The sequence below is a fragment of the Ursus arctos genome, unplaced genomic scaffold (assembly GCF_023065955.2).
Source record: "Ursus arctos isolate Adak ecotype North America unplaced genomic scaffold, UrsArc2.0 scaffold_7, whole genome shotgun sequence".
Classification (NCBI taxonomy): Eukaryota; Metazoa; Chordata; class Mammalia; order Carnivora; family Ursidae; genus Ursus; species Ursus arctos.
The window spans coordinates 30,884,108-30,908,945 of NW_026623089.1; the positions used below are offsets into that span (position 1 = coordinate 30,884,108).

The 24,838-nt window shown below is 36.6% G+C and overlaps 1 protein-coding gene across 1 annotated transcript in view; it reads right to left on the bottom strand.

Annotated features, from left to right (window-relative positions):
• Window positions 1-24,838, bottom strand: part of CC2D2B (coiled-coil and C2 domain containing 2B) — a 91,063-nt gene that overhangs the window by 31,464 nt on the left and 34,761 nt on the right. The window contains exons 16-23 of the mRNA XM_026493744.2: window positions 24,067-24,214; window positions 19,104-19,242; window positions 17,772-17,975; window positions 10,592-10,684; window positions 10,318-10,409; window positions 8,873-9,043; window positions 3,167-3,263; window positions 2,245-2,354 (exon numbers count right to left, since the gene is read on the bottom strand). Coding sequence (XP_026349529.2) covers window positions 2,245-2,354; window positions 3,167-3,263; window positions 8,873-9,043; window positions 10,318-10,409; window positions 10,592-10,684; window positions 17,772-17,975; window positions 19,104-19,242; window positions 24,067-24,214 — 1,054 coding nt within the window. The remainder of the gene's footprint in view (window positions 1-2,244; window positions 2,355-3,166; window positions 3,264-8,872; window positions 9,044-10,317; window positions 10,410-10,591; window positions 10,685-17,771; window positions 17,976-19,103; window positions 19,243-24,066; window positions 24,215-24,838) is intronic.

A 24,838-nucleotide genomic window follows, 5' to 3' on the forward strand; every position in this document is an offset into this window, starting at 1 on the left:
GATAGTGTGGTATACCTCAAGCCTAGAACTTCCTTCACTCTTAGTTCCAGCTTGTGCATGGAACCTTGAACCTTGATCAAACTTTTAAGTGCTCAGAGAGGTTAAATAACTTGCTTAAGGTAATGCCACCAGCAAATGACAGAGCTCATATGTGAACTCAATTCTGACTGACTCGAAAGGCCAGACTCTTTTCACTATACCAACTGCCACTGATATTACTTATTGAAGCTTGTTGCTAAGGAAGCAACTACTATTTCAGAGGATCTCCAAAAGTTTGTATCTTCCGAGACCTACAGCCAGTGACAACTGAAAAATGTTAGCTGAGATTAGAGAACAATTTTAAGTTGAAGTTTCCTTATATTTTTTAAGTGATAAGCCGACTTCCATACCCTGCTCTTTAAGAGTTCCCTTCCATGTTGCAAAGGCGTAAGACAGGACAGAGGAGGCAATGAATACTTACAACACTATGTTGGCAGGAGAAATGATAACTGTCATCCTCCAGACATTTGTGAGTGTGTCAACTCAGTATGTCCCCTAAATCACTCAAGTCCTGCATTGTCTTGCATTTTGTATTCTACTAAAACCTTATTCAAACTTTACCTCAATTTCTCCTCCAAAGCAGAGTTCACAAGGCTAATTACTATATACTGTTTATTTATTATTACTCTCTATCCCATTTGCATGTTCTTATTCACTAAAATGTCATGTAGAGAAGGGACTAGAGCTCTTGTATCTCAGGGAACCAAAAGTGGTAACTGAATGCTGTGCCTTAGCTGAACCCTCTGATCTATTTGGTTATATTCTAAAGGTGTTCTTAGCATATCTTGCTGCTGTAACTGTGAGAAGGCAAATACGCTACAGACTCCTTCTCTTTAGTTCACTTACAAATTTATTTATCTTATCAACTATTTTGTGTTCTCCTAAATCTATTTATTTAATAGAGTGACAGCACCCAAGAATAATCAAATATGAACCATATGATCTGCAGAACTTGAGGGAGCTGAAGAAGATTGGCAGGAGAAGGGGGAAAGGGCACAAGGACAAGAGAAAGGACTTTGATAATGGATGTGGTTGACAGTTCTTTATATTCTTTCACCTCAGTGAGAGCTAAAGATATTTAGGAAGTGATAACTGAAAATGGCTAATTGAGTTTAGAGAGCAATTTTAAGTTCTAGGTTTCAAATTTATCTTGATCAATGTACTTTATTTCCAATAACAAAAGCCTGTTTATACAGCTTTAGTACCAAATATAAATCTTAAAAAGAAGAACGAAGCTGGAGGCATCCAGCTTCCTGATTTCAAAATATATTACAAAGCTACAGTAATCAAAATAGGATGGTACTGGCATAAAGATAGACATAGAGACCAATGGTATAGAATAGAGAGCCCAGATATAAATCCTGGCATCTACATCAGGAAGACTGGTCTTTGACAAGGATGTCAAGCATATACAATGTGGAAGGAATAGTCTCTTCCAACACAAACTAGTGGTTGTTACCTCTGGGGGAAAGAGAGGGGATACAATTAGGTGCTGGCTCAGTAACAACTAGGTACTGGCCTTTGAAGGTAATGGTAATATTCTATTTTTTAAGCTGGATGGTAGATACACAGGTATTCATATTATTACTTTTCCTCAGAACTTACATTTGCATATACATTAATCAGTACCCATGTAAAAAATATTTCATAATTTAAAAGCTTAAAAAATAAAGCCTATCTCGGGGCGCCTGGGTGGCACAGCAGTTAAGCATCTGCCTTCAGCTCAGGGCGTGATCCTGGCGTTATGGGATCGAGCCCCACATCAGGCTCCTCCGCTATGAGCCTGCTTCTTCCTCTCCCACTCCCCCTGCTTGTGTTCCCTCTCTCGCTGGCTGTCTCTATCTCTGTCGAATAAATAAATAAATAAATAAATCTTTAAAAAAAAAAAAAAGCCTATCTCAATCATTATTTTCAAGCAATGGCTCAAGAAAACAATTTTGGGGGGCGCCTGGGTAGCGCAGTCGTTAAAGCGTCTGCCTTCGGCTCAGGGCGTGATCCTGGCGATCCGGGATCGAGTCCCACATCAGGCTCTTCCGCTATGAGCCTGCTTCTTCCTCTCCCACTCCCCCTGCTGTGTTCCCTCTCTCGCTGGCTGTCTCTCTGTCACATAAATAAATAAAATCTTTAAAAAAAAAAAAAAAAAAAAAGAAAACAATTTTGTTATTTTTTTTTCTAGAAGCTGAGGAAAAACAGATTCCAACCTACATAAAATCTACTTTAATTTCTTCATTCCAGCATGGATGAGATCCACTTGCAGTACTGGTTTGGTATACAGTGTGTTGAAAAGAAACTTCCACGAGAGGTTGTACAGTGTCCTGAAACACATAATAAATACTGACTAGATTTTTGAGGTATTTTATATAGTTGGGCAAACTAGACAAAAAGTAGAAGGCCAGGAAATTACTTGTTTACTGGCCGACAACTGGATGGCTTACTTTTTCTAGTTTTTCAAACAGCGATTTTTCGTTCACTCATTTAATAAACATTTATTGGTCCTATTCAATATCAGATACTTTTCTAGGATTGAAAGATAAATGGAACTTACCCTTAAGGACTTTATATTCTATTGGGGGAAAATAAACAGGTAAACAAATAATTGCAATAAAATGTGAAAAATAAAAGAAATATATTCAAGGTATAATAGTTACTCAGGAGAGCCAATGATTAATTTTCTGGAGTAAGAACAAGGAGAGTTTCACAGAGAAAACATTGATTGACCTTGAGTTTTGAAACATTATGTGGTAAGTTTCATGTGACCAATAATATGGAGCTGTGTGGAGGCCATTCCAGGCAAAGGAAAGGGAAAGAGTCCTTCTAGAAGTAGTGGTAGGATATGATACTGTCTTGGGAAGGAGGGAGATGTGGCTGATTCGTAGTTAAGGGCCAGATCATCATAGATTTTTGTAGGCATTCTAAAAGAGCTTGTACCTTATTCTAAAGGCCCTGAAAACAGTGGAGCAGGGAGTGAATTGGTTAGGATTACATCTTATAAAGAGTACCTTCATTGTGCTATAGGAAATCAACTGGAAGCTTAAGACTCTAGAGATGGAGAGACCAATTAGGAGCCAGTTGCAATTCAGGGCAAACATGATCAAAACTGCACTTTATAGATGTGTTAAACACTTACCTCATTTAAGATCTCATCCGAAGCTACTGATTTGATTGTTTCTTTATGTCTGAGGCGAGATATTGATGATTTCAAATAGGTAGGCAGATCCAAGGTTCTTCAGGAAAAACAATATAGAGATATACACTTCAAATAATTTTAACAGAGAAGAGGAATTAAGATGGCAGAGGAGTAAGGGAACCCTAGGTTTGTCTCATCCCTTGAATACAACTAGATAGTTATCAAATCATTCTAAGCCTGAGAAATCAATTGGACCGCAAGTCTACAAATAGAAAAGAGACCACCTTTTGGAAGGTAGGAGGTGCAGAGACTTGAATCTGGTGTGATAGAGCAGAGGATATGGCGGTGGGGAGGGAACCTGCTTGAGGAGGCTACTACAAAGTATTATAAGAAGCAGAGTACAAAATCGGTTTTAGGAGTCCACTACAGTGGGGGCCATGCCTGGCTTACAGGTGCTTCAATCAAAAGACATAAGAGTATCAGAATGGATCAAAAACCAAGATTCATCAATATCCTGCTTACAAGAGACTCATTTTCGATTCAAAGACACCTTCAGATTGAAAGTGAGGGGGTGGAGAACCATTTATTATGCTAATGGACATGTAAAGAAAGGTGGAGTAGCCATCCTTATATCAGATAAACTAGAGTTTAAAGCAAAGACTGTAATAAGAGATGAAGAAGGACACTACATCATAATAAAGGGGTCTATCCAATAAGAAGATCTAACAAATGTAAATATTTATGCCCCTAGCTTGGGAGCACCCAAATATATAGACTAATTAATAACAAGCTTAAACTCATTGATAATAATACAATAATTGTAGGGAACTTTAACACCCCATTCATAGCAATAGACAGATCATCTAAACAGAAGATCAACAAGGAAACAAGGGCTTTTAATGACACACTGGACCAGATAAACTTACAAATATATTCAGAGCATTTCATCCTAAAGCAGCAGAATACACATTCTTTTGGAGTACACATGGAACATTCTCCAGAATAGACCACATACTGGGTCACAAACCAGTACTCAGCTGGAACAAAAAGTTTGAGATCATTCCATGCATATTTTCAGACCAAAGGCTACAAAACTTGAAGTGAACCACAAGAAAAAATTTGGAAGGACCACAAATACATGGAGGTTAAAGAACATCCTACTAAAGAATGAATAGGTCAACCAGGAAATTAAAGAAGAATTTAAAAAATATATGGAAGCAAATGAAAATGAAAACACAATAGTTCAAAACCTTTGGGATGTAGCAAAAATGGTTAAGAGGAAAGTATATAGCAACACAGGCCTTCCTCAAGAAGCAAGAAACATCTCAAATACACAGCCTAACCTTACACCTAAAGGAGCTGGAAAAAGAACAGCAAATAAAGCATAAATTCAGCAGGATAAGAGAAATAATAAAGATTAGAACAGAAATCAATGATAGAGAAATTTAAGAAAACAGTAGGAAAGATCAATGAAAACCAAGAGCTGGTTCTTTGAAAGAATTAACAAAATTGATAAACCCCTAGCCAGACTTATCAAAAAGAAAAGAGAAAAGACCCAAATAAATAAAATTATGAATGAAAGAGGAGACATCACAAGCAACACCAAAGAAATACAAACAATTATAAGAGAATATTATGAGCAATTATATGCCAACAAATTAGGCAATCTGGAAGAAATGGATAAATTCCTGGAAACATAAACTACCAAAACTGAAAGAAGAAGAAATAGAAAACCTGAACAGACTCATAACTAGCAAAGAAATTGAATGAGTAATCAAGAATCTCCCAACAAGAGTCCAGGGCCCGATGGCTTCCCAGGGGAATTCTACCAAACATTAAAAAAGATTCAATACCTATTCTTCTGAAAAAATAGAAATGAAAGAAAACTTCCGAACTCATTCTATGAAGCCAGCCTTACCTTGATCCCAAAACCAAAGACCCCAATAAAAAGGAGAATTACAGACCTTGGGAACTTGGATGCAAAAATTCCTTGGGAACATGGATGCAAAAATTCTCAACAAAATACCAGCCAATAGGATCCAACAGTACATTAAGACGATTATTCACCACGACAAAGTGGGATTTATTCCTGGGCTGCAGGGGTGGTTCAACAACCACAAATCAATCAATGTGATACACTACATTAATAAAAGAAAGGATAAGAACCATATGATCCTCTCAATAGATGCAGAAAAAGCATTTGACAAAATATAACATCCTTTCTTGATAAAAACTCTCCACAATGTAGGGAGAGAGGGAACATACCTCAACATCATAAAGGCTATTTATGAAAGACCCACGGCTAATATCATCCTCAACAGGGAAAAACTGAGAGCTTTTCCCCTAAGGTCAGGAACACAACAGTGATGTCCACTCTCACCACTGTTGTTCAACACAGTACTGGAAGTCCTAGCCTCAGCAATCAGACAACAAGAAGAAATTTGAAAGGCATCCAAATCAGCAAAGAAGTCAAACTTTCACTCTTCACAGACAACATCTAATCTATGTAGAAAACTAGTAAGGCTCCACCAAAAAATTGCTGGAACTGATACAAGAATTCAGCAAAGTCGCAGGATATAAAATCAACACACAGAAGTCTGTCGCATTTCTATACACTAACAATGAAGCAGTAGAAAGAGAAATCAAGGAATCGATCCCATTTACTATCACACCAAAAACCATAAGATACCTAGGAATAAACATAACCAAAGACATAGGATCTATTCTCTGAAAACTATAGAACACTTATGAAAGAAATTGAGGAAGACACAAAGAAATGGAAAAACATTCCATGTTTTATTAAAATGTCTATGCTACCCAAAGCAATCTACACATTCAAAGCAATTCCTATCAAAATACCATTGGCATTTTTCACAGAGCTGGAATAAACAATCCTAAAATTTGTATGGAACCAGAAAAGACCCTGAATAGCCAAAGTAATGTTGAAAAAGAAAACCAAAGCTGGAGGCATCATAATTCCAGCCTTCAAGCTGTATTACAAAGCCTTATCATTAAGACAGTATGGTACTGGCACAAAAACAGCCACATAGATCAATGGAACAGAATAGAGAACCCAGAAATGGATCCTCAACTCTAGGGTCAACTAATCTTCGACAAAGCAGGAAAGACTATCCAATGAAAAAAGACAGCTTCTTCAACAAATGGTTTTGGGAAAACTGGACAGCCACATGCAGAAGAATGAAACTGGACCACCTTCTTACACCATAGGGAAAAATAAATGAAAATGGATGAAAGACCTAAATGTGAGACAGGAATCCATCAAAACCCTAGAGAAGAACACAGGCAGCAACCTCTTTGACTTCAGCTGCAGGAACTTCTTACTAGACATGTTTCCAGAAGCAAGGAAAACAAAAGCAGAAATGAACTACTGGAACTTCATCAGGACAAAAAACTTTTGCACAGTAAAGGAAACAATCAATAAAACTAAAAGGCAACCTATGGAATGGGAGAAGATATTTGGAAATGACATATCAGATAAAGGGCTAATGTCCAAAATCTATAAAGAACTTATCTAACTCAATCCCCAAAAAACAAACAATCCAGTCAAGAAATAGGCAGAAGACATGAACAGACATTTCTCCAAAGAAGACATAAAAATGGCCAACAGACCCATGAAAAAATGCTCAACATCACTCATTATCAGGGAAATGCAAATCAAAACCACAATGAGATACCACCTCACACCAGTCAGAATGGTTAAAATTAACAAGTCAGGAAACAACAGATGCTGGTGAGGATGTAGAGAAAGGGGAACATTCTTCCACTGCTGGTGGGAATGCAACCTGGTGAAGCCACTCTGGAAAACAGTATGGAGGTTACTCAAAAAGTTAAAAATAGAGCTACCCTATGACCCAGCAATTGCACTACTAGGTATTTATCCAAAGGATGCAAACATAGTGATGCCAAGGGGCACACGCACCTCAATGTTTATAGCAGCCATGTCCACAATAGCCAAAGTCTGGAAAGAGCCCAGATGTCCATCAACAGATGAATGAACAAAGAAGAAGTGAAATATATATATGCATGAAATATAGCCATCAAAAAGAATGAAATCCTGTCATTTGCAGTGATGTGGATGGGACTAGAGGGTTTTATGCTAAGGGAAATAAGTCAGTCAGAGAAAGACAAATACCATATGATTTCACTCATATGTGGAATTTAAGAAACAAAACAGATGAACATAGGGGAATGGAAGGAAAAATAAAATACAATAAAAACAGAGAGGGAGGCAAACCATAAAAGACTCTTAATTATAGTGAACAAACTGAGGATTGCTAGAGGGGGGGGTGGGGGGATGGGGTAATTGCGTGATGGGCATTAAGGAGGACACTTGATGGGATGAGCACGGGGTGTTATATGCAACTGATGAATCACTAAATTCTACCCCTGAAACTAATAATATACTATGTGTTAACTAAACTGAATTTAAATAAAACAATTTTTAGATGAATCATTTTAACATTCGTTTTAGTGGGAATGGGCAGGGTTTTGCCTATGTGCATGGTGATAAATAATTCAGTTACTCTGGATCTTACAGAGTTTGCTTTGGATCTTCTTATCATAGGTGGTTAGAGCTGAACGTTTGATAATCACCACTTTGGAAGAGTGGCTTCTAAATGCTGAACCATGGATTGAACTTAGCCTGTGATGAAGTTTTCAACTGTCCTCAGCAAAGGAGAAAAATAAGGCAAGTGATACTTTGAGATTACAGCCTTTCTATTTTTGGTGTTACAATATTCTTTCTTTTACGAATTGACGATTACAGAAAATGGTGGTGACTTTATGATGTCCTTACTTCATAAAAGTTAGCCTTTGGAATGTGCATTTGTTTTGAGAACATCAATTCTATTAGATAAATAAGGTTGTTGTTTATAAAACATAGGAAAAACTTTGTAAGAGGTTTTAACTATAGATTAGTACCTAGTAAGCAAAATATTTTTCATATGTAGAATTCATGGAATGTGGTAAACATTAGGTAAGCAGGTAGAGCACATATGTGTTAAATATAGAGGAGGATACTTAATATTCCTGAGATACCTGGGTCCTAAATACCAATAATATAGGATTCATACATGAAACTAAATACAGAAGGCATTCAACATTCAGGACACACTAAATATACATGAGCATTTAATATTCATGATGCCTTAATTTGGCCACTAAACGGTGATACCCATTCTGGCCCCATATATCCTCTGCTCAAGATACTTAAATAAAACCCATGGAGTGCCTGCAGAAGAGTTGGGTAAGATCTGATTTCTGCAGAGGTCAACTAAAATAGCAAGTCCGAAAGAGCCTACTCTCTCTTGTGTTCTACCTGCAGTACTGAGAGGGGCCAGTGGCAGAGAACAGTGCAGGTGGTGACAGTAGGGTCACAAGTGGTAACAAAAGGGAAGAAGGTCAAAAGGCATTTATTTGATATGGCATCCCAAAATACACATGGTAAATTTACCGTGGTCATCTCAAACTTCTGAAAACTCCTAATACATAGCAATGACAGTATGACAACCCACATGAAGATTTCAATTTTCATTCCATTTCTGTATACGGAGCATTAATACAGTGCCAATTTTCACACATAGGACAGCATGGAAATTTATATTTAAGATAGAGCTTTTGCAAAAAAAAATTAAAATTAAAAAAAAGCGCTTTTGCAACTGTAAAAATTGGTGCACACTACCTTACCTATTAACTGTTGTATTCCTGGTAGGAATATTATAAGCCCGCAGTATTCTGACAAGAATCTTAATATCTCCATCACAGATAGTCTGTGCTGCCACCTTTTTCCTCTCTTTCCTCTGAGGCTTTAACTTTCTTCGTCGTTCAACAAGCTTACAAACTGCATGTGTCAACTGGCTAAAGAGTAAAAAAGCGATAAGCTGCATATGCACAAGATAACTTTGTTTTAAAAGACATCAATTTTTTTTTTTTAGATTTTTTTTTTAATGTATTTATGTGACAGAGAGACAGCCAGCGAGAGAGGGAACACAGCAGGGGGAGTGGGAGAGGGAGAAGCAGGCTCCCAGCGGAAGAGCCTGACGTGGGACTCGATCCTGAAACGCCAGGATCACGCCCTGAGCCGAAGGCAGACGCTTTAACGACTGCGCTACCCAGGTGCCCCTAAAAGACATCAATTTTTAAAGTGAATTATTATAAATAAGGCCATTATTCTGAACCATACTCTCTTCATTGTTGAGGGGAGACAGAGTTGTCTTAAACCCAAGGAAAGAAGCTTTCTCTGAGCACAGAAGAGATGCTGTGCTCACTCTCATATTGTGAGAAGATGTGATTGCTCCATGCTCTTTGGGTACATGGTCCAAGAAGAGACAAGGGCATGGAGACGTAATTCCACAAAAACATGATGTTCTTTCAGAATATTATTCATTTTTCAGGAATCACTCTCCTGAAGGTGATTAGATACTCAACTTTTCTACAGGCTCTGAAACAGGAGTTAGTTATACAAGCTGCCAACCAAATCCATGGAATTATAGCTTTATGATCACACTCATTTTCCCCCAAAAAACTGAAAATAAAATACAATAGATTTCAACATCCAAACCAATTAAAACCATATTGGTAACACTAGGAATCTGCAAGTGGCCCCGGGGAGGATTCCCAGAAACATGGCATCTCTATTTCTGGTCCTACCCCCAACTTTCAGAGAGAACAGTGTGAGAATTGAGTTGAGCCAAAAGCTCTCCCAACTGCTGCCTGTGGGTTGTAGCACCACGTATGGCTGAGGATTCCGTTTTGAAAGGGGGAGATAATAGGCTTGGTATGTGGTGCTGTCAGCAATGACTTTTCCAGTAGCGGTTCCAGAACAGGAAAATCTTAGGGCAAAACTAATTTGGGACAAAGGTATTTCTTTTCTTTTTCTTTCTTGACCTAAAAACTATCAATAAGGAGAGGGTTGAAAACTAGTACTATGCAACTGAAAATACATAGCATATAGATATGTCCAAAATGCAATTTTAAAATATATTTTAAGTCACTATATTTTACTTTATCCCTTGTAAGTGCATCCTCTGACGTGTAAGTTAATATTAAAATGAAGAACTTTGAGAACTTTTAAGGCATTAGCTTAAAGTTTTATATTTCATATTTAAAAAAATAATAATTTTACAATGTACCTTGCAGATACAATTTCTTCATAATCTGCCACAACATCCAATAAGTTAAATTTGCTAACTTTCACAATTCTTTTCATTATCAACCTTCTCATCTACAAAAAAATAAATTTAATTTAAGGAAATAATAGTTTATATTTGAAGATTAAGTATTTACAATGCTACTGGTGCCACCATTTTTTAGTCTAATTTTTGCAAGCAGAATGTAAAGGGAGATTAGGAGGATTTCACAAAAGTAAATGCAAACATACTGATAATACTATTTTGTTATTGTTACCTTTTTCAGAAAATTGGCAGAATTAATCCTTTGTGCAGTAATAGAATTGACATCTGAAATGGAGATATCCTTCTCTATCTGACTTTCATATTCCTAAACGGAGAATTAAGTTAGTTTTACCTCTTCAGTGTAACAGAGTTCAGAGTATGATACATCGCAATAAGATATAAAATATTATTCAGTTCATGTGTAAGAGACACTGCCAACACTCTGGCATGAGATTCTCCCACTGAGCATTAGCTAAGAACAGCCTTAGACCATATTTCATTTGCTTCTAGGATGAGGTCCATTCATCTTTTAAAATAGCATAATGTTGAGAAAAAAAATTTACGATTGAGAAAATTATGAAAAAATGTGAAAATGACTGCAAAGTATTCTTTATGCATGCATTTACCTGGCAATCACATATGGGAAGTAGTTTAGTATCAATAACTTTAATTTTTAACTTCTAACTTTATTTTTTGTAAGATTTTTTAAAGTGATCTCCACACCCAACATGGAGCTCGAACTCACAATCCCAAGACCAAGAGTCGCACCTTCTACCAACTGAACCAGCCAGGTGCCCCTTAACTTCTTTTTTTTTTTTTTTTAACATTTCTTTTTTTTTTTTTTTAAAGATTTTATTTATTTATTTGACAGAGATAGAGACAGCCAGCGAGAGAGGGAACACAAGCAGGGGGAGTGGGAGAGGAAGAAGCAGGCCCATAGCGGAGGAGCCTTATGTGGGACTCGATCCCAGAACGCCGGGATCACGCCCTGAGCCGAAGGCAGATGCTTAACCACTGTGCCACCCAGGTGCCCCATTAACTTCTAACTTTAAAAAGTTAATAACTCTAATTTTACTTCAAGCAGTTGGTATAAGTTATTTGTCAGGCTGCTTCGTCTATATAATTCAGAATAAATCTGCATCTGTTATATTTGCATTTGTAGGATACATCCCTAATACACATGGAATATGTTTTACATTACGGATAACATTAAAGACTACACAAAAATAATGAAGTAGATACTTTCGAACTTCCAGCCCTGTTACAATGAACATTCTTTTATCTAAAAGTAATTTATTTGTTCTTCCAATTATCTGCAAGAAATCTTGAATTTAATTCTGTTGGCAAGTAACAACTTTTACTTAAAGATATATTAATATTTCATATCACTTTACTCTTTAAAGTATTAATTTATAAGAGCAACTTAAATATTATAATATCTAGATACTAATTTTTTATTATATGTGTCACAAATACACTGTCTTAATCTGTAGGGTTTTAATTTTAATATCAAATTTATTAATTTTTTTATTTATACTTTTTGTGTTTTAAGAAATACTTTCTCACCCCAAGATTAAGATACCATTTAAGTTTTGCTTTTCACATGTAATCCTTTTCTTAAGTTTTTTATTTTAATTCCAGCGTAATTAACATAATTCACATGTAGTCTTCCTTACACAAGGTATTTATTCCTTTTGTGAGGTCTGAATCTTCTATTTCTTTCTAAACAGATGACCAGAACCACTTAACAGATAGTCCATTCTTTTTCTTAAGATTTTTTTTTAATTTAAAGATTGTATTTATTTATTTGTCAGAGAGAGACAGAGAGAGCAAACACAAGCAGGGGGACAAGCAGGCAGAGGGAGAAGCAGGCTCCCCGCTGAGCAGGGAGCCCCATGCAGGACTTGATCCCGGGACCTTGAGATCATGACCTGAGCTGAAGGTAGACTCTTAACCAAGTGAGCCACCAGGTGTCCCTTTTGGAAGATTTTTTATTTATTCATTTGAGAGAGATAGAGAGAGCGAGCGTGAGCATGAGCGGAAGGTGAGGGGGTGGGGGGGTGCGGAGGGAAAGGGAGAAGCAGACTTCCTGCTGAGCAGAGAGCCTGACACGGGGCTCAATCCCAGGACCCCAAGATCATGACCTGAGCCAAAGGCAGCCGCTTAACCCACTGAGCCACCCAGGTGCCCCGAAAGTCCATTCTTTTAGATCTGATTTGTGACGATACCTATCAAATATAAAGTTTCCACATATGAATAATAAGTCTGTTTTGAGGCCCTCTGTTCTATTTCACTGGTTTGGAATTGCATTACTACATTTACAAAATAATTTGGGGAGAACTGGCATCCTACAATGCTGGCACCTTACAATTTCCTATCAGTGAACATTTACTCAGATTTTTTTTTTTACATCATTCAAAATGTTTTATAATTTTCTCCATTAAGTCCTTGCACTTTTTGTTAAATATATTCCTATGTATCTTAGAGTTTTAATTGTCATTGCAAGGGGTATCTTCATTAAGTTACAAGTTTAGTGGGCTTTTACTGGTATACAGAATGCTATTTATTTTGTCTTTAATTTTTCCTCAAATCTTTCAAAACAAAAAAAAATTAGCAAGAATGTTATAATCCATATACCCATCCTCTTAAGTAATTATAGTTGACCCTTGAAAACATGGATTTGAACTGTGCAGGTACACCTGGATGCAGACTTTTTGCATATGGTACTGAAAATGTATTATTTCTTCCTTATGATTTTCTTAATAATATTTTCTTTTCTCTAGTTTACTTTATTGTAAGAATACAGTATATAATACATGTCATATAAAAAAATGTGTTAACACTTTCTCCTATCAGGTTCTGATCAACCTGATATTTCAGTTTTGGGGGAGTAGAAAGTTATACATGGACTTTCAACTGCTCAGGGTTTGGTGCTCCCAACCCCCACACTGTTAAAGGGTTAACTGTGTACTTTACCACATCTGCTTAATTTGTCTCTTTTATTATTTTTATTTTTTTGGCTAAAATATCTTGGAGTATATTACAGACACCATGCTTCCACATTCCTTAATAAATACTACAGCATGAATCTTCAGAAAACTAAGGACACACTTCTATACAGCCATGATGCCATAATCACAAACAACAAAATAAACAATTTCTTAATATTATCTAATATTCAACCCATAGCCAAATTTCACCAGTCGCTGTTTTTTTCCTCTCAAAACCTGGATCTAATTAAGGATCATGTGTTGTCTTTGGTTGTCCCTTTAGTCTCTTAATCTAGAATACTCTGCCTTTTTAAAAACTGGCTTTTTAAAGAGATTAAAACAGTTGTACTAGCAAGCCAGTTGTCCCACATTCCAAATTTGGTTTTTTCCTTGTAGTGCCATTTAACTTGTTTCTCTATTCCTCATGCTTATAAACAAATTAAAGTCTTAATTTGATTCAGAGTACACATTTGTGGCAAGGATATCTCATACATAATGTTGTATATTTCATACTGTATCATATAAGGGGCAATAATGTCTGGCTGTATTTTATTATTGTATTAGTTTTCTTTTGCTGCTGTAACAAATTATCACAAATTAAGTCACTTCAAAAAACACAAATTCAGTATCTCACAGTTCTGTAGGTGAGAAGTTCTGGTTGCCCCAGCTGGTTTCTCTGCTCCAGGTTTCACAAGGTTGATGTCAAAGTGTAGGCCAGCTGGGTTCTTAACAGAAAGGTGTGGGAAGGATCTGTTTCCAAGCTCATTGATGTTGTTGGCAGAATCCAGTACCCTGCAGCTGTGTGACTGAGGTCTCCTTCCCTTGCTGCCATCAGCTAGGGCCCACTCTTAGCTTCCAGGGACCTCTCTCCAGTCTTTGCAGATGTTCCTTTAAGTCTCAGAGCCAGCAACTACTGGTTGAGTCCTTCTCATGACAAATCTGATTTCTCTTTCTGCAGCTTTTGCTCCCAACTGGAAAAATTTCTCTGCTTTTGAAGGCTCGTGTAATTAGATTAGGTCCCACCCAGATAAACCAGGATAATCTCCCTATTTTAAACAATGTAACATAACATATTCACAGGTTCTAGGGATTAGAGAGTGGACATCTAAAGAGGGGGCCATTATTCTACCTACCATTATTAGTAAGATTAAGCTGGATCACTGAGCCAAGATGGTGACAGCTAGATATCTCTGTTGTAGAGGTACAATGTTCCTTTTGCAATAAAGAATTAGTCATTTTAAATATGAATATTATATTCAACAGATTTACTAGTTGTGACAGTTTGCTGTAGTTTCTCTTATGTTTTCCATGTAGACAAGTGTATTTTCTGCAACAAGGGCAGTTTGTCTTTTCTAATTCTAATTTCCTTCTTTCTGTCTTAATGCATTGGCTCTTCCTGGTAGAGATGATAGTGGGCATCCTTACATTGTTCAGATTAAGGGAAAATTGATGTCTATCCCCTAAGTATAATGTTTGCATAGGAGCCTATGAGGAAATGGATTTCTGATCATGATCCATACCAACTCAGTTTCAGAGCCATACAATTAATACGGTATTGAATCACAGTCAAGGGGCAGATTATAAGGAATAGATTTTCCAGAATGCTGAAAAGCTGGAGACAGAGAATTGTTCAGGGACACCTGGGTACTGGCTCTATTTCTTTTCTTGAAGGAAAATATGGATCAAGAACCAGAGGAGGCTAATGTTTGTAAACATTCCCTTAAATGGAAGTGCATTTACCATGTAAGTATTAATTCTCTTGGAGTAGTTGGGTAAACCTTGCCTATTGTGCAAAGGGGTTTTTTGTTTAACTGCTTTTTTTGTTTCATTTTGTTTTGTTAACTCTGGCAAAACCCTACTCTGTGTGGACATGTCACAAGAAGCTTACTCCCCATTAGGATACCAAAGTCCAGGAAAAACCAGCATCAAAATTTGTTGCAGCTGTCCTGACCTGTGTTCTGCTCTGCTTTCCGTATGTTTCTGCATTACTAGGCTAATTATATCTGAAACTCATTGTAATCATCCAGTGGATATGTAGGTCATGCCTTCTTGTCTCTCCTCCCACCCTCTCAATTTCATAATTTAGAAGAAGCACTTCCTTCAATGCAGTTCACATCAGCAGAAAAACCCAAAATGTTGTAACATTCTTAATCAGTTTAAAGAAGTTCTCTTCTTAGGAAACAACAAAACTAAAAGGTAACCTAAGGAATGGGAGAAGTTATTTGTAAATGACGTATCCAATAAAGGGTTCGTATCCAAAATATATAAAGAACTTATAAAACTCAACACCCCCCCCAATCCAATGAAAAAATGGGCAGAAGACGTGAACAGACATTTCTCCAAAGAAGACATACAGATGGCCAACAGACACATGAAAAGATGCTTATCATCACTTATCTTCAGGGAAATACAAACCAAAATTAGAATGAGGTATCACCTCACACCTGTCAGAACGGCTAACATCAACAGCACAAGAAACAACAGGTGTTGGCAAGGATGTGGAGAGAGGGGAACCCTCTTGCACAGTTGGCAGGAATGCAAACTGGTGCAGCCACTCTGGAAAACAGTATGGAGATTCCTCAAAAAGTCAAAAATAGGACTACCCTATGATCTAGCAATTGCACTACTAGGATACATACACCCCTATGTTTGTAGCAGCATTATTTATAATAGCCAAGATATGGAAGCAACCCAAGTACCCATTGATTGATGAATGGATAAAGATGGGATATATGTATATAATGAAAAATTACTCAGCCATAAAATGAAATCTTGCCATTTGCAACAACATGGATAGAGCTAGAGAGTATAATGCTAAGTGAAATAAGTCAGAGAAAGACAAATGCCATATGACTTCACTCATATGTGGAATTTAAGAAACAAAACAAACAAGCGAAGGAGAAAAAAAGAGAGAAAGAGACAAACCAAGAAACAGACTCTTAACTATAGAGAACTGATGATTACCAGAAGAGAGGCGTGTAGAGGGATGGGTGAAATAGGTGATAGAGATTAACAGTGCACTTGTCATTATGAGAGCCGGGTATTGTATGGAACTGTTGAATCACTACATCGTACATCTGAAACTAATATAACACTGTGTGTTAACTAACTGGAATTAAAATAAAAACTAAAAAAAGAAGAAATTTCCTTTTAATTCTAGTATACTAAGAGCTTTCATTATGAATGAGCACTGATTCTATTAAATGCCTTTTGGGCATTTATTAAAAGGAGCATATTTTTCCTTCCTTAATTTTGTTAATGTGGTAAATTATATTAATAGATTCCCTAATTAAATTAGCTTTGTTATGTGAAAACAAACCCTCTTAGATCATAAAGTGTAATTATATATTTATATACAATACATTGTTTTTCAATTTGTTGAATTTTTATTAGTAATTTTACAACTATGCTCATAAGTAAAATGATCTAAAATGATCATTTTCTGCTCTCCTTGCCCAATTTGGGTATGAAAGTTATATCAGATTCAGAAAATGAGCAGGATTACTTCCCCTCCTTTTCTGTTCTCTGAATAGTTTGAATAAGGAAAGCTCCTAGTTTCAAGGGTAGAAACTACTCCTCTTTTATGATGTTATATTCCCAATATGCTGAGCCTCGTCTCTGCCTGTCACAGTTTATGGAACTGTAGAATTGAATTCAATCATTGAGATAAGCAGCAGGAGGAAACCGAGTAACTTTCTAGCTATTCTAAGATATTCTCATGTCTTCCCTCTGTAGTTTGCTAACTGAAGTTCCTAAGGTCTCAAAACAGGAGATTGACCATAACTAAAAGTTGGTAAATGCTTTCTGAAGCCGAATACCAGTTAGTCAGTTTGTGATTCCATGTAGTTATACTAACCCATGTTTGTGAAAGTCATGAATTATCTGCAAATCCTGTCGTTATATGACTATAATAGTCAAATGTGCTAACTGGTGGTGCTAGGACATTGTCATTGAAAAATCATTAATTTGCATTTCCCCTTTCACCTCTGAGCCACACCAAAAGAGTCTCCAGACAGTCTATTTGGTTCAGAACTGTCCTTGAGTTTTAAATGTAATGAGTCCTGTATAGTTTTGTTTGTGTATCCTCTAAACTAGGGTATACAAGCTAAAGGATGCCTGTGTGGCAACAACAAAAACACACACTATTTTTTAAAACAACTTTTATTTAATATTAAGTGACTTATTGCAATTTACTTTCAGTCCAGAATAAAATGAAGACAAATATCAAAGAGTTTATATTTATATTTACATTTTTTTCTTATTGATAATAACCATAGTTAAATTAATAAGTCTATTATAACCTATTTTTCAAAAATAGGTTTTTAATATAAACTTATTAGTTAAAAAAATTAAAATAGACTTAAAGCAGCAAAAATATTAATTTATCATACAATAAGCAATATTCAAATAGAAACCACATACCTGGAAGACTAAATCAGGAATATCCTTGTCGTAAAGGGGTATTTGCTGCAGAAGGAGAATGTCTAATTGACCTGCATTTCTAAGTTGCAATAGCTGGAAACGTTTACTCTTTTTCATTTCTTCTTCAGAAACAAAGTTAAATTCATCTTGCAACTGTTCAAGACGAAAATATTTTGGAATATCCTGTCCTTTATGTTTCATGTACTATAAAACATAAATAATAGTCTTTATTTAATATATTAATTTTTTACAATTTTAGAATTATTTCAAAACATTTTCCCCTCAACTGTGAGATGTTAGAGTTGCCATATATGTAGGAAATGGAGCAATGAATCTATACAGAGATAGAATCTGAAAAAAAAGAAAAAAGAAAAAATAGAATCCAGCCTACATGGCTTTCCAATCTTTTCCTGGTCATGACTGAAATGAAAAATGAAAATATTTGTATTGCACACTGGGTTAAAAGATGAGACTATTCATATCTGTTTGCCGTAAATGTTGAGAAAGGATCTATATTTCTGTATACCTGTAACCAATAGAGCACATTAATTGGGAAGCTCTGATCTAGGGAAGCTTAACTTCAATAATCTATGCATTGTTTTATTCAGTAAATGCAAATGTGCGTACGTGGTCCATGCAAAGAAGAGTGCTAGCTACCAAACTTCGCTGTAGTTCTACAAGGAAAGATAAAACAGAGAATGAATACTACAGTAAAAGGCAGAATGATATCAGAGTCACAGAAATTATAAAAAGAAAAAAAAAGTTAACAGGAGGGAATGGAAGGAAGGGCCTATATCTAACTGCGGTTATCAGGGAAACCTTTATCAGACTTGCATGGTAGGTAAGATAGTCACCTAGGGTGCCCTTCTGGGCAGAGGGAATGACATGAATAAAGGTATGAAGAATGCATGTTTGAGGCGCACAGAGCAGTTCAGTTGGTTATAAGAAACAATTGGAGAAGTGAACAGATAATGGAGTCTTTGAGGGAAGGAATGTGTCTATAAATCATCTTTATATCCCTAGCATCTATAATACCATGGGCACTCAGTAGTTGTACAAGGATGCCAGCCTGAAGGTTAGCCTATAGGATGGACTGCAGGCTGCTAATTAACAGCAGAGTACCAACTATCAGGCCTAAAGTAGCAATTATTTCAGTTGCTGAATTTCTAATTGCCTTTACAATACTGTAAAACTGGTTGAAAATCATATCTGTCTTCAGATTTATCTTTATATGCCTCCTGGTACCTAGAAAAATATACAGCAAACTATGAAGTATAAGGGGGTAGAGCTTAGGAAATAGAATATACAGTATTGATAATTGCTAAAACTTACCATAATAAATTCCATTAAATCAGAATATTCTGGATTATTTGGATCAATTTTTACTTCATTCGCCCACTCAGAAAGCTTCTGTGCATTAATGAGCCACGGAATTCCAGGAACCCCTCTTGCATCTACATTCCTTAACACACTAACACAGAGAAAAATATCTTGTTGATTTGCATACAACATGCAAGTTATACCCCTGTTATACGGAGTAAAACCTACCCATTCCAGGTAGTTAAAGATAAAACCTATTCATCCCCTGCATTTAAAGATAAAACAGATTTAGATGTGATATCTCTTTTGGTTCTCACATTCTAATTTGTATCCTAGCGTTTTGATAAATGTCTACTCCCTCCCTAAGAGACAGTAAGCTTCTTAAGGGTAAAGTCTGTAAATATCCATCTTTGCCATCTCTACCTGGTGTAGTAGCTAAAATATAGTAGATGCTGAAGCAAATAGTGCTCACTGAATGTCCTTTGTAAACCCTGAGGATAGTAACTTGTTAAATATTTCCTTTCCACGGGATGTACAATATTGCAATTTAATCAAGATGTTAGTTTTAGCAAAATTAATAAAGTCCACAATATAAAAAGAATCTTTAAGCTCCATCTATACAGTTGAAACATAATACAGAGTAATACAATTAACTGGAAGTATTCTGCTAGAAGAGTATCTTTGGTCATATGAGGCCATCTTGAGAAGTTGGAGAGCTGTAAGAGTCTAGACTCATAATTCATCTTTGATGACCTCAGCTATAGGCTAAGTGGAGAAGAAATTCAATCCTAAACAGTAAGGATTTCTTTAGAGCCATCAATTATCCCAGTTATTTAGTCTCTCTCTTCATAGATAATTTGCCTCATCGTGTGTAGAGGGACTTGGACTAGAAAATCTCTAAGATCCTTTCAATAAAGTAATTCAAGAAACATTCCAGTCCATAAGCTGGGAGTCCAGAAATACAGTTCTGACTCAATAATGTCTTAACCCAAACGTGGACACTATCTTACACTGTCTACTTTCCATTAGCACATACTCATATTTCTATCATGAATCTTGGGAAGCTATTGCAAACAAAGCCAATGCCTGGTATGACGGGATATAAGCAAAATTACAAATAGATGAAGTATGAGTAGTATTCCTTTCTTTAATTCTTACTTCTGTCCTTATATTTGAACTGTTTCGATCTCTTTGTCACAAGAGAGCTCTAAAGCCTGATACCCTGACACCATCATGTAAAAAATTTCCCTTCTCATAGGAAGAGTCTTAGCCCAGGTCACAAAGCCTGAGGCAAAGCTTACATGTTAATTAATAGATTAGGGAGAGAAACTTACCCAGTTATAGCCTTAAAATAAAAAAGGAGTTGTAACTGGATTTCAATGTACTCCCATGATTTCTGCCTCAGGGAGGGTAATAAAGACCTCAGAACATCTCCTGCTTTTGCTACAATGATTCCTCCAGCCAGGCCCTATAGGTGTTCAGCTGTAGGCTATGGCAAAATCCCTCTGTCACCTGTACTCCTTTCTCCACAACCAAATGCCAAGCAAGGAATACAATTCAGTGGCATTAAGTATACTCACAATATTGTACAACCACCGTCACTACCTATTTCCAGAATTTTTATCATTCCAAACAGAAACTCTGTTAAACAACAACTCCCCATTCCTCCCTACCCCCAACCATTGGCTTTCTGTCTCTATGAATTAAGAAAAAAAAAAAAAAAGGTAAAGTTACTGGGGAGGAAAGACAGACTGTCTACAAAATACCAACATGGTAGACTTTTAAACAGGAATGATAAATCCCAGATTATGCAATTATAGCTTCAAAGGGTCAAGGGAAAATAAGTATCAACCTCAGATTTTACACCCAAACTATTGTTCAAGAATGAGGACAAAACAAAGGTATTTTCAGATACACAAAAACTAAACAAATTTGCTAGCTACAGAAACTGACTGAAAGAATCAATAAAGGAGCAGATTTTCAGCAAGAAAAGTAAATGTGGAATGAAAGTGTGGAAGATAAAGAGATGCAAACACAAAAGTCAATTAACCATGTCAGAAAATGTAATTAACTAGTGAGCATAAGAAAAACTTTTGTATATTAAAAATGTGTTAAATGAAAACTCTGGACAATAATCACTGATATTAGAGAAGTGTGCTCAATGTGGAATTAAAGCATTCCAAGATCTTTTAGTTCACTGCTTCATCTCCAGCTCACTGATGAATGAATAAATGAATGAGTAAATCAGAGAAGACATGAATACTTTCTTTCAGATCTCCTTGCTCCAGAAGGAGAGCTCCATGCTTTGACCCTCACAAGTCAGCCCTGCCTTTTGGAGCACCCATATCAGGTTCCTGGAAGCCTTGCTCAGCACCAGCCCTTCACCGCCCACAGCTGAAGAGGAGAGTTCTAGAACCAACCACTCTGATAACGGAAGCCCCAACTGTAAAGTTTTACTTCAAGTTAACTGCTTTAGAGAGTGCTCTGGACTTTGAAACCTTCTTTTGCAATTCACTGGCTCTTGAAATTTGTCATCTGTCCCAATGTTTCACACAACTGCTTTCAATCTTTTGTCAACTTGAGTTCCCAAGTAGGTGGAACTGCTAACTGCAGCATCACAGAAGCCATGAGAGAAAAGACTTCAAGAAGCAAAATGATGAGGATAGGTCAATAAATATGGCCAGAAGGTCACTGGCTGTGTTCAGGAATAAATGGGTTGCGTTAGGGAGGGAATGTGCCAAGACAGGTTTTCAGGGTTTAATCAAATACTTGGTTCTTCTTTTTCTTTCTTTCTTTCCTTTTTTTTTTTTTTTTTTAAAGATTTTATTTATTTATTTGACAGAGAGGGAGACAGCCAGCGAGAGAGGGAACACAGTTAGGGGGAGTGGGAGAGGAAGAAGCAGGCTTCCAGCGGAGGAGCCTGATGTGGGGCGGGATCACGCCCTGAGCCGAAGGCAGACGCCCAACAACTGAGCCACCCAGGCGCCCCTGGGTTCTTCTTTGTTTTAAAACAAAGACGGTTTCTTGAATACAAAAGACTAACAGTTTAAGGAAATGGAAGAATTAAGGATAATGTAAGAAAAGGATATAAACCTGTCGTCAGGATCCTAAAGGAGACAAAGAAAGTTCCAAATTGCCTGTATAAAAGTTAGCTTTAGAGTAATAAGAACAAACATTTGACTCCAAAAAGAAAGCAAAGAATAGTATAAGGAGGCAAAGATTGGAAAGAGCCGCAGTGGGGGCGATGCCATGGAAAAACAAAGAAATACAAGCAAATAATGGCTCAGAGTATTAAAAGCTTATTCACTAGCTCCAAAATGGAATACCTTTATTAATTGTCCATTTTTCTCTAAAATGCCCTTATTCAGGTCTCTCAGAAGTTGACCTTGTTTACTGAGCAAAACAAGGACATCATCAAAATTACATTCCTGTGTACACAGTGATTTCCGTTTCCTTCTCTGATTTGAAGAGATATTTCCTCTTCTCTAGACCCAAGCTATCACTTGTGTTCTGGTTCAATATCTTCTTGACTCTGAAGGATCTCATACTCTTTCTAATACATTCTGGCTCTTTTTCTATGGATTTCATCACTTATTCTAAGAACATAAAAATTGCCCCAATTTTCAAGAAACCTATACTTTGATTCTATTGTCTCTCTTATTTTCAGCCTCTTTTTAAAACTTCTTGGTAACTAATCTACATCCCTGACCTCAGCCTCCTCAACATCAATTGCTGAGTGCTACTGACACTGGTTTTTTTTCTCTTAAACTATTGCCAAGAAAAGCATTTATGAACTCTTACTATAACTCTGGCCATATGCCACTGGCTTTATACATAGTGTTCTCATTGTTATTTTTAAAATAGTCTCTAATTTCAGTTTGATTTCCTGTTTAATCCAAGTTATTTATAGTAATGTCTTAAATTTTAAAAATTATTTTATTTTAAAAATAGACTTTTTTAAAGAGCAGTTTCAGGTTCAGAGCAAGACTGATCAGAAAGTGCACAGTTTCCATATGTCCCCTACCCGCCCCCAACCTGCAATCTTTTCTACTATCAATATCTTGCACCAGAGTTGTAATTTATTACATTCATTGAAATAAAAGAGTTGCATTTGTTACAAACAATGACTGACACATCATCATCTCTCAAAGTCCATGTTTACATTAGTGTTTACTCTTGGTGTTGTACATTCTATGGGTTTTGACAAATATGTAATGACATGTATCTACAATTATAGTATCATACGGATAATAGTTTCACTGCCCTAAAAATCCTGTGTGTTCTGCCTATCCATCCCTGTTTCCTCCTAATGCCTGGCAACCACTAATATTTTGCTGTCTCCGTAGTTCTGACTTTTCCATAATGTCACATAGTTGGGTATAACAATATATTTTATTAAACGTGTGTTTACATGGGGAGGGGGAACCATCTTCTTGTTATCATCACTAATTAATTTTTAAATAATGGAATCTACTTTGCCCTTTATATTTATTGTTTTATTCAAACACAGAACAATAAATAAATCAGTATTATCATTTTTATAGATTTTTTACTGTAGTTAATTCTAGTAATCCCATTTGTGGTATGATCTAGAAATTAATCTCAATTTCCTAAGAAGTCCTAGGGCATAGAATAAGATTTCTAGGATTTTTCTTCTAGCAAATTGATAATGCATCAATGATTCTTTCATAATCCAGAATGGTTGGGAGATACAAAGGATCCAGAAATGAAATCCTTGGGAATCTTGGCCTCTGCCTGCAAGAGCTATGGGACCACTTCTCCCATCATCCATGTAACTATAAACCTAAGCATTAAAGAGATACATTCACTTACATATAAATCCAAATAAAAATAAATAGTCCAAATAAACTAGACTGTTCTTACCGCTGTTAGAGTTTTCCCTTTTACAGACACAGGTTCTGTGTGATGCTTTGCGGAGAACTGGCATTATTTTTCAGGCATACAAGTTCATTACCTGCAGGACGCAGATCTTAATGACTGTGACATGGGTGTCAGAGGAATACTATTTTCGTCTAAAGCCCACGACAGAGAATAGCTCAGTTTTCCTGACGTCAAAAGACAAAGTTCCTCAGTTCCATTTCCCTCAAGAAGAAAAGGGACATCTGTTTATAAAAAGCATTAAAACATGAATTTTTAATAAAGCACAGAGTGTGACGCATTGTAGATTTTTCCCCCTGACTTTACTTGTGGAACCCCAGGCTGTTCTGTGGTGACCCCAGGCTCTAATCTTAGAACTCTCCCTCATTTTCCATCTAAGTTACCTCAAGGCAGACCACTTCAAACAGACTACAAAACAGAGAGGAAAATATTGATCTGAAGACCTAGGGATGAACATCTCTATTATCCTCGTCTTACTACTAGAAGCATTTTTAACCATTCTTTCTGGAAGTGGCTTCAAGCAGGAAAGGACCGCTGGAGGCAGAACTAGAGGCAAACCAGCTACTACTCTGTCCCCTTTCCTTACAGTCCTGAGGCTTCTCCCTCTATCCATTTTCTTTCTCAATCTCCAGAGAGCTTAACAATACTCCTCAAAAATTCTGCTGAGTTCCTGGTGCTCCCTAAATTTTTTGCCCTAAGTCTTTCTCCTGGGTTCCCACAACCCTATTTTCCTGCTTCAGCTGGACTCTAAGCAAACTACATTCCTCTCTTATTCCTGTCCTTCCCAGACTTTTTTGCCTACTTATTTCCTTCCTTTCCTCTTGCTCACTTGTTCATATTTCCTTTTC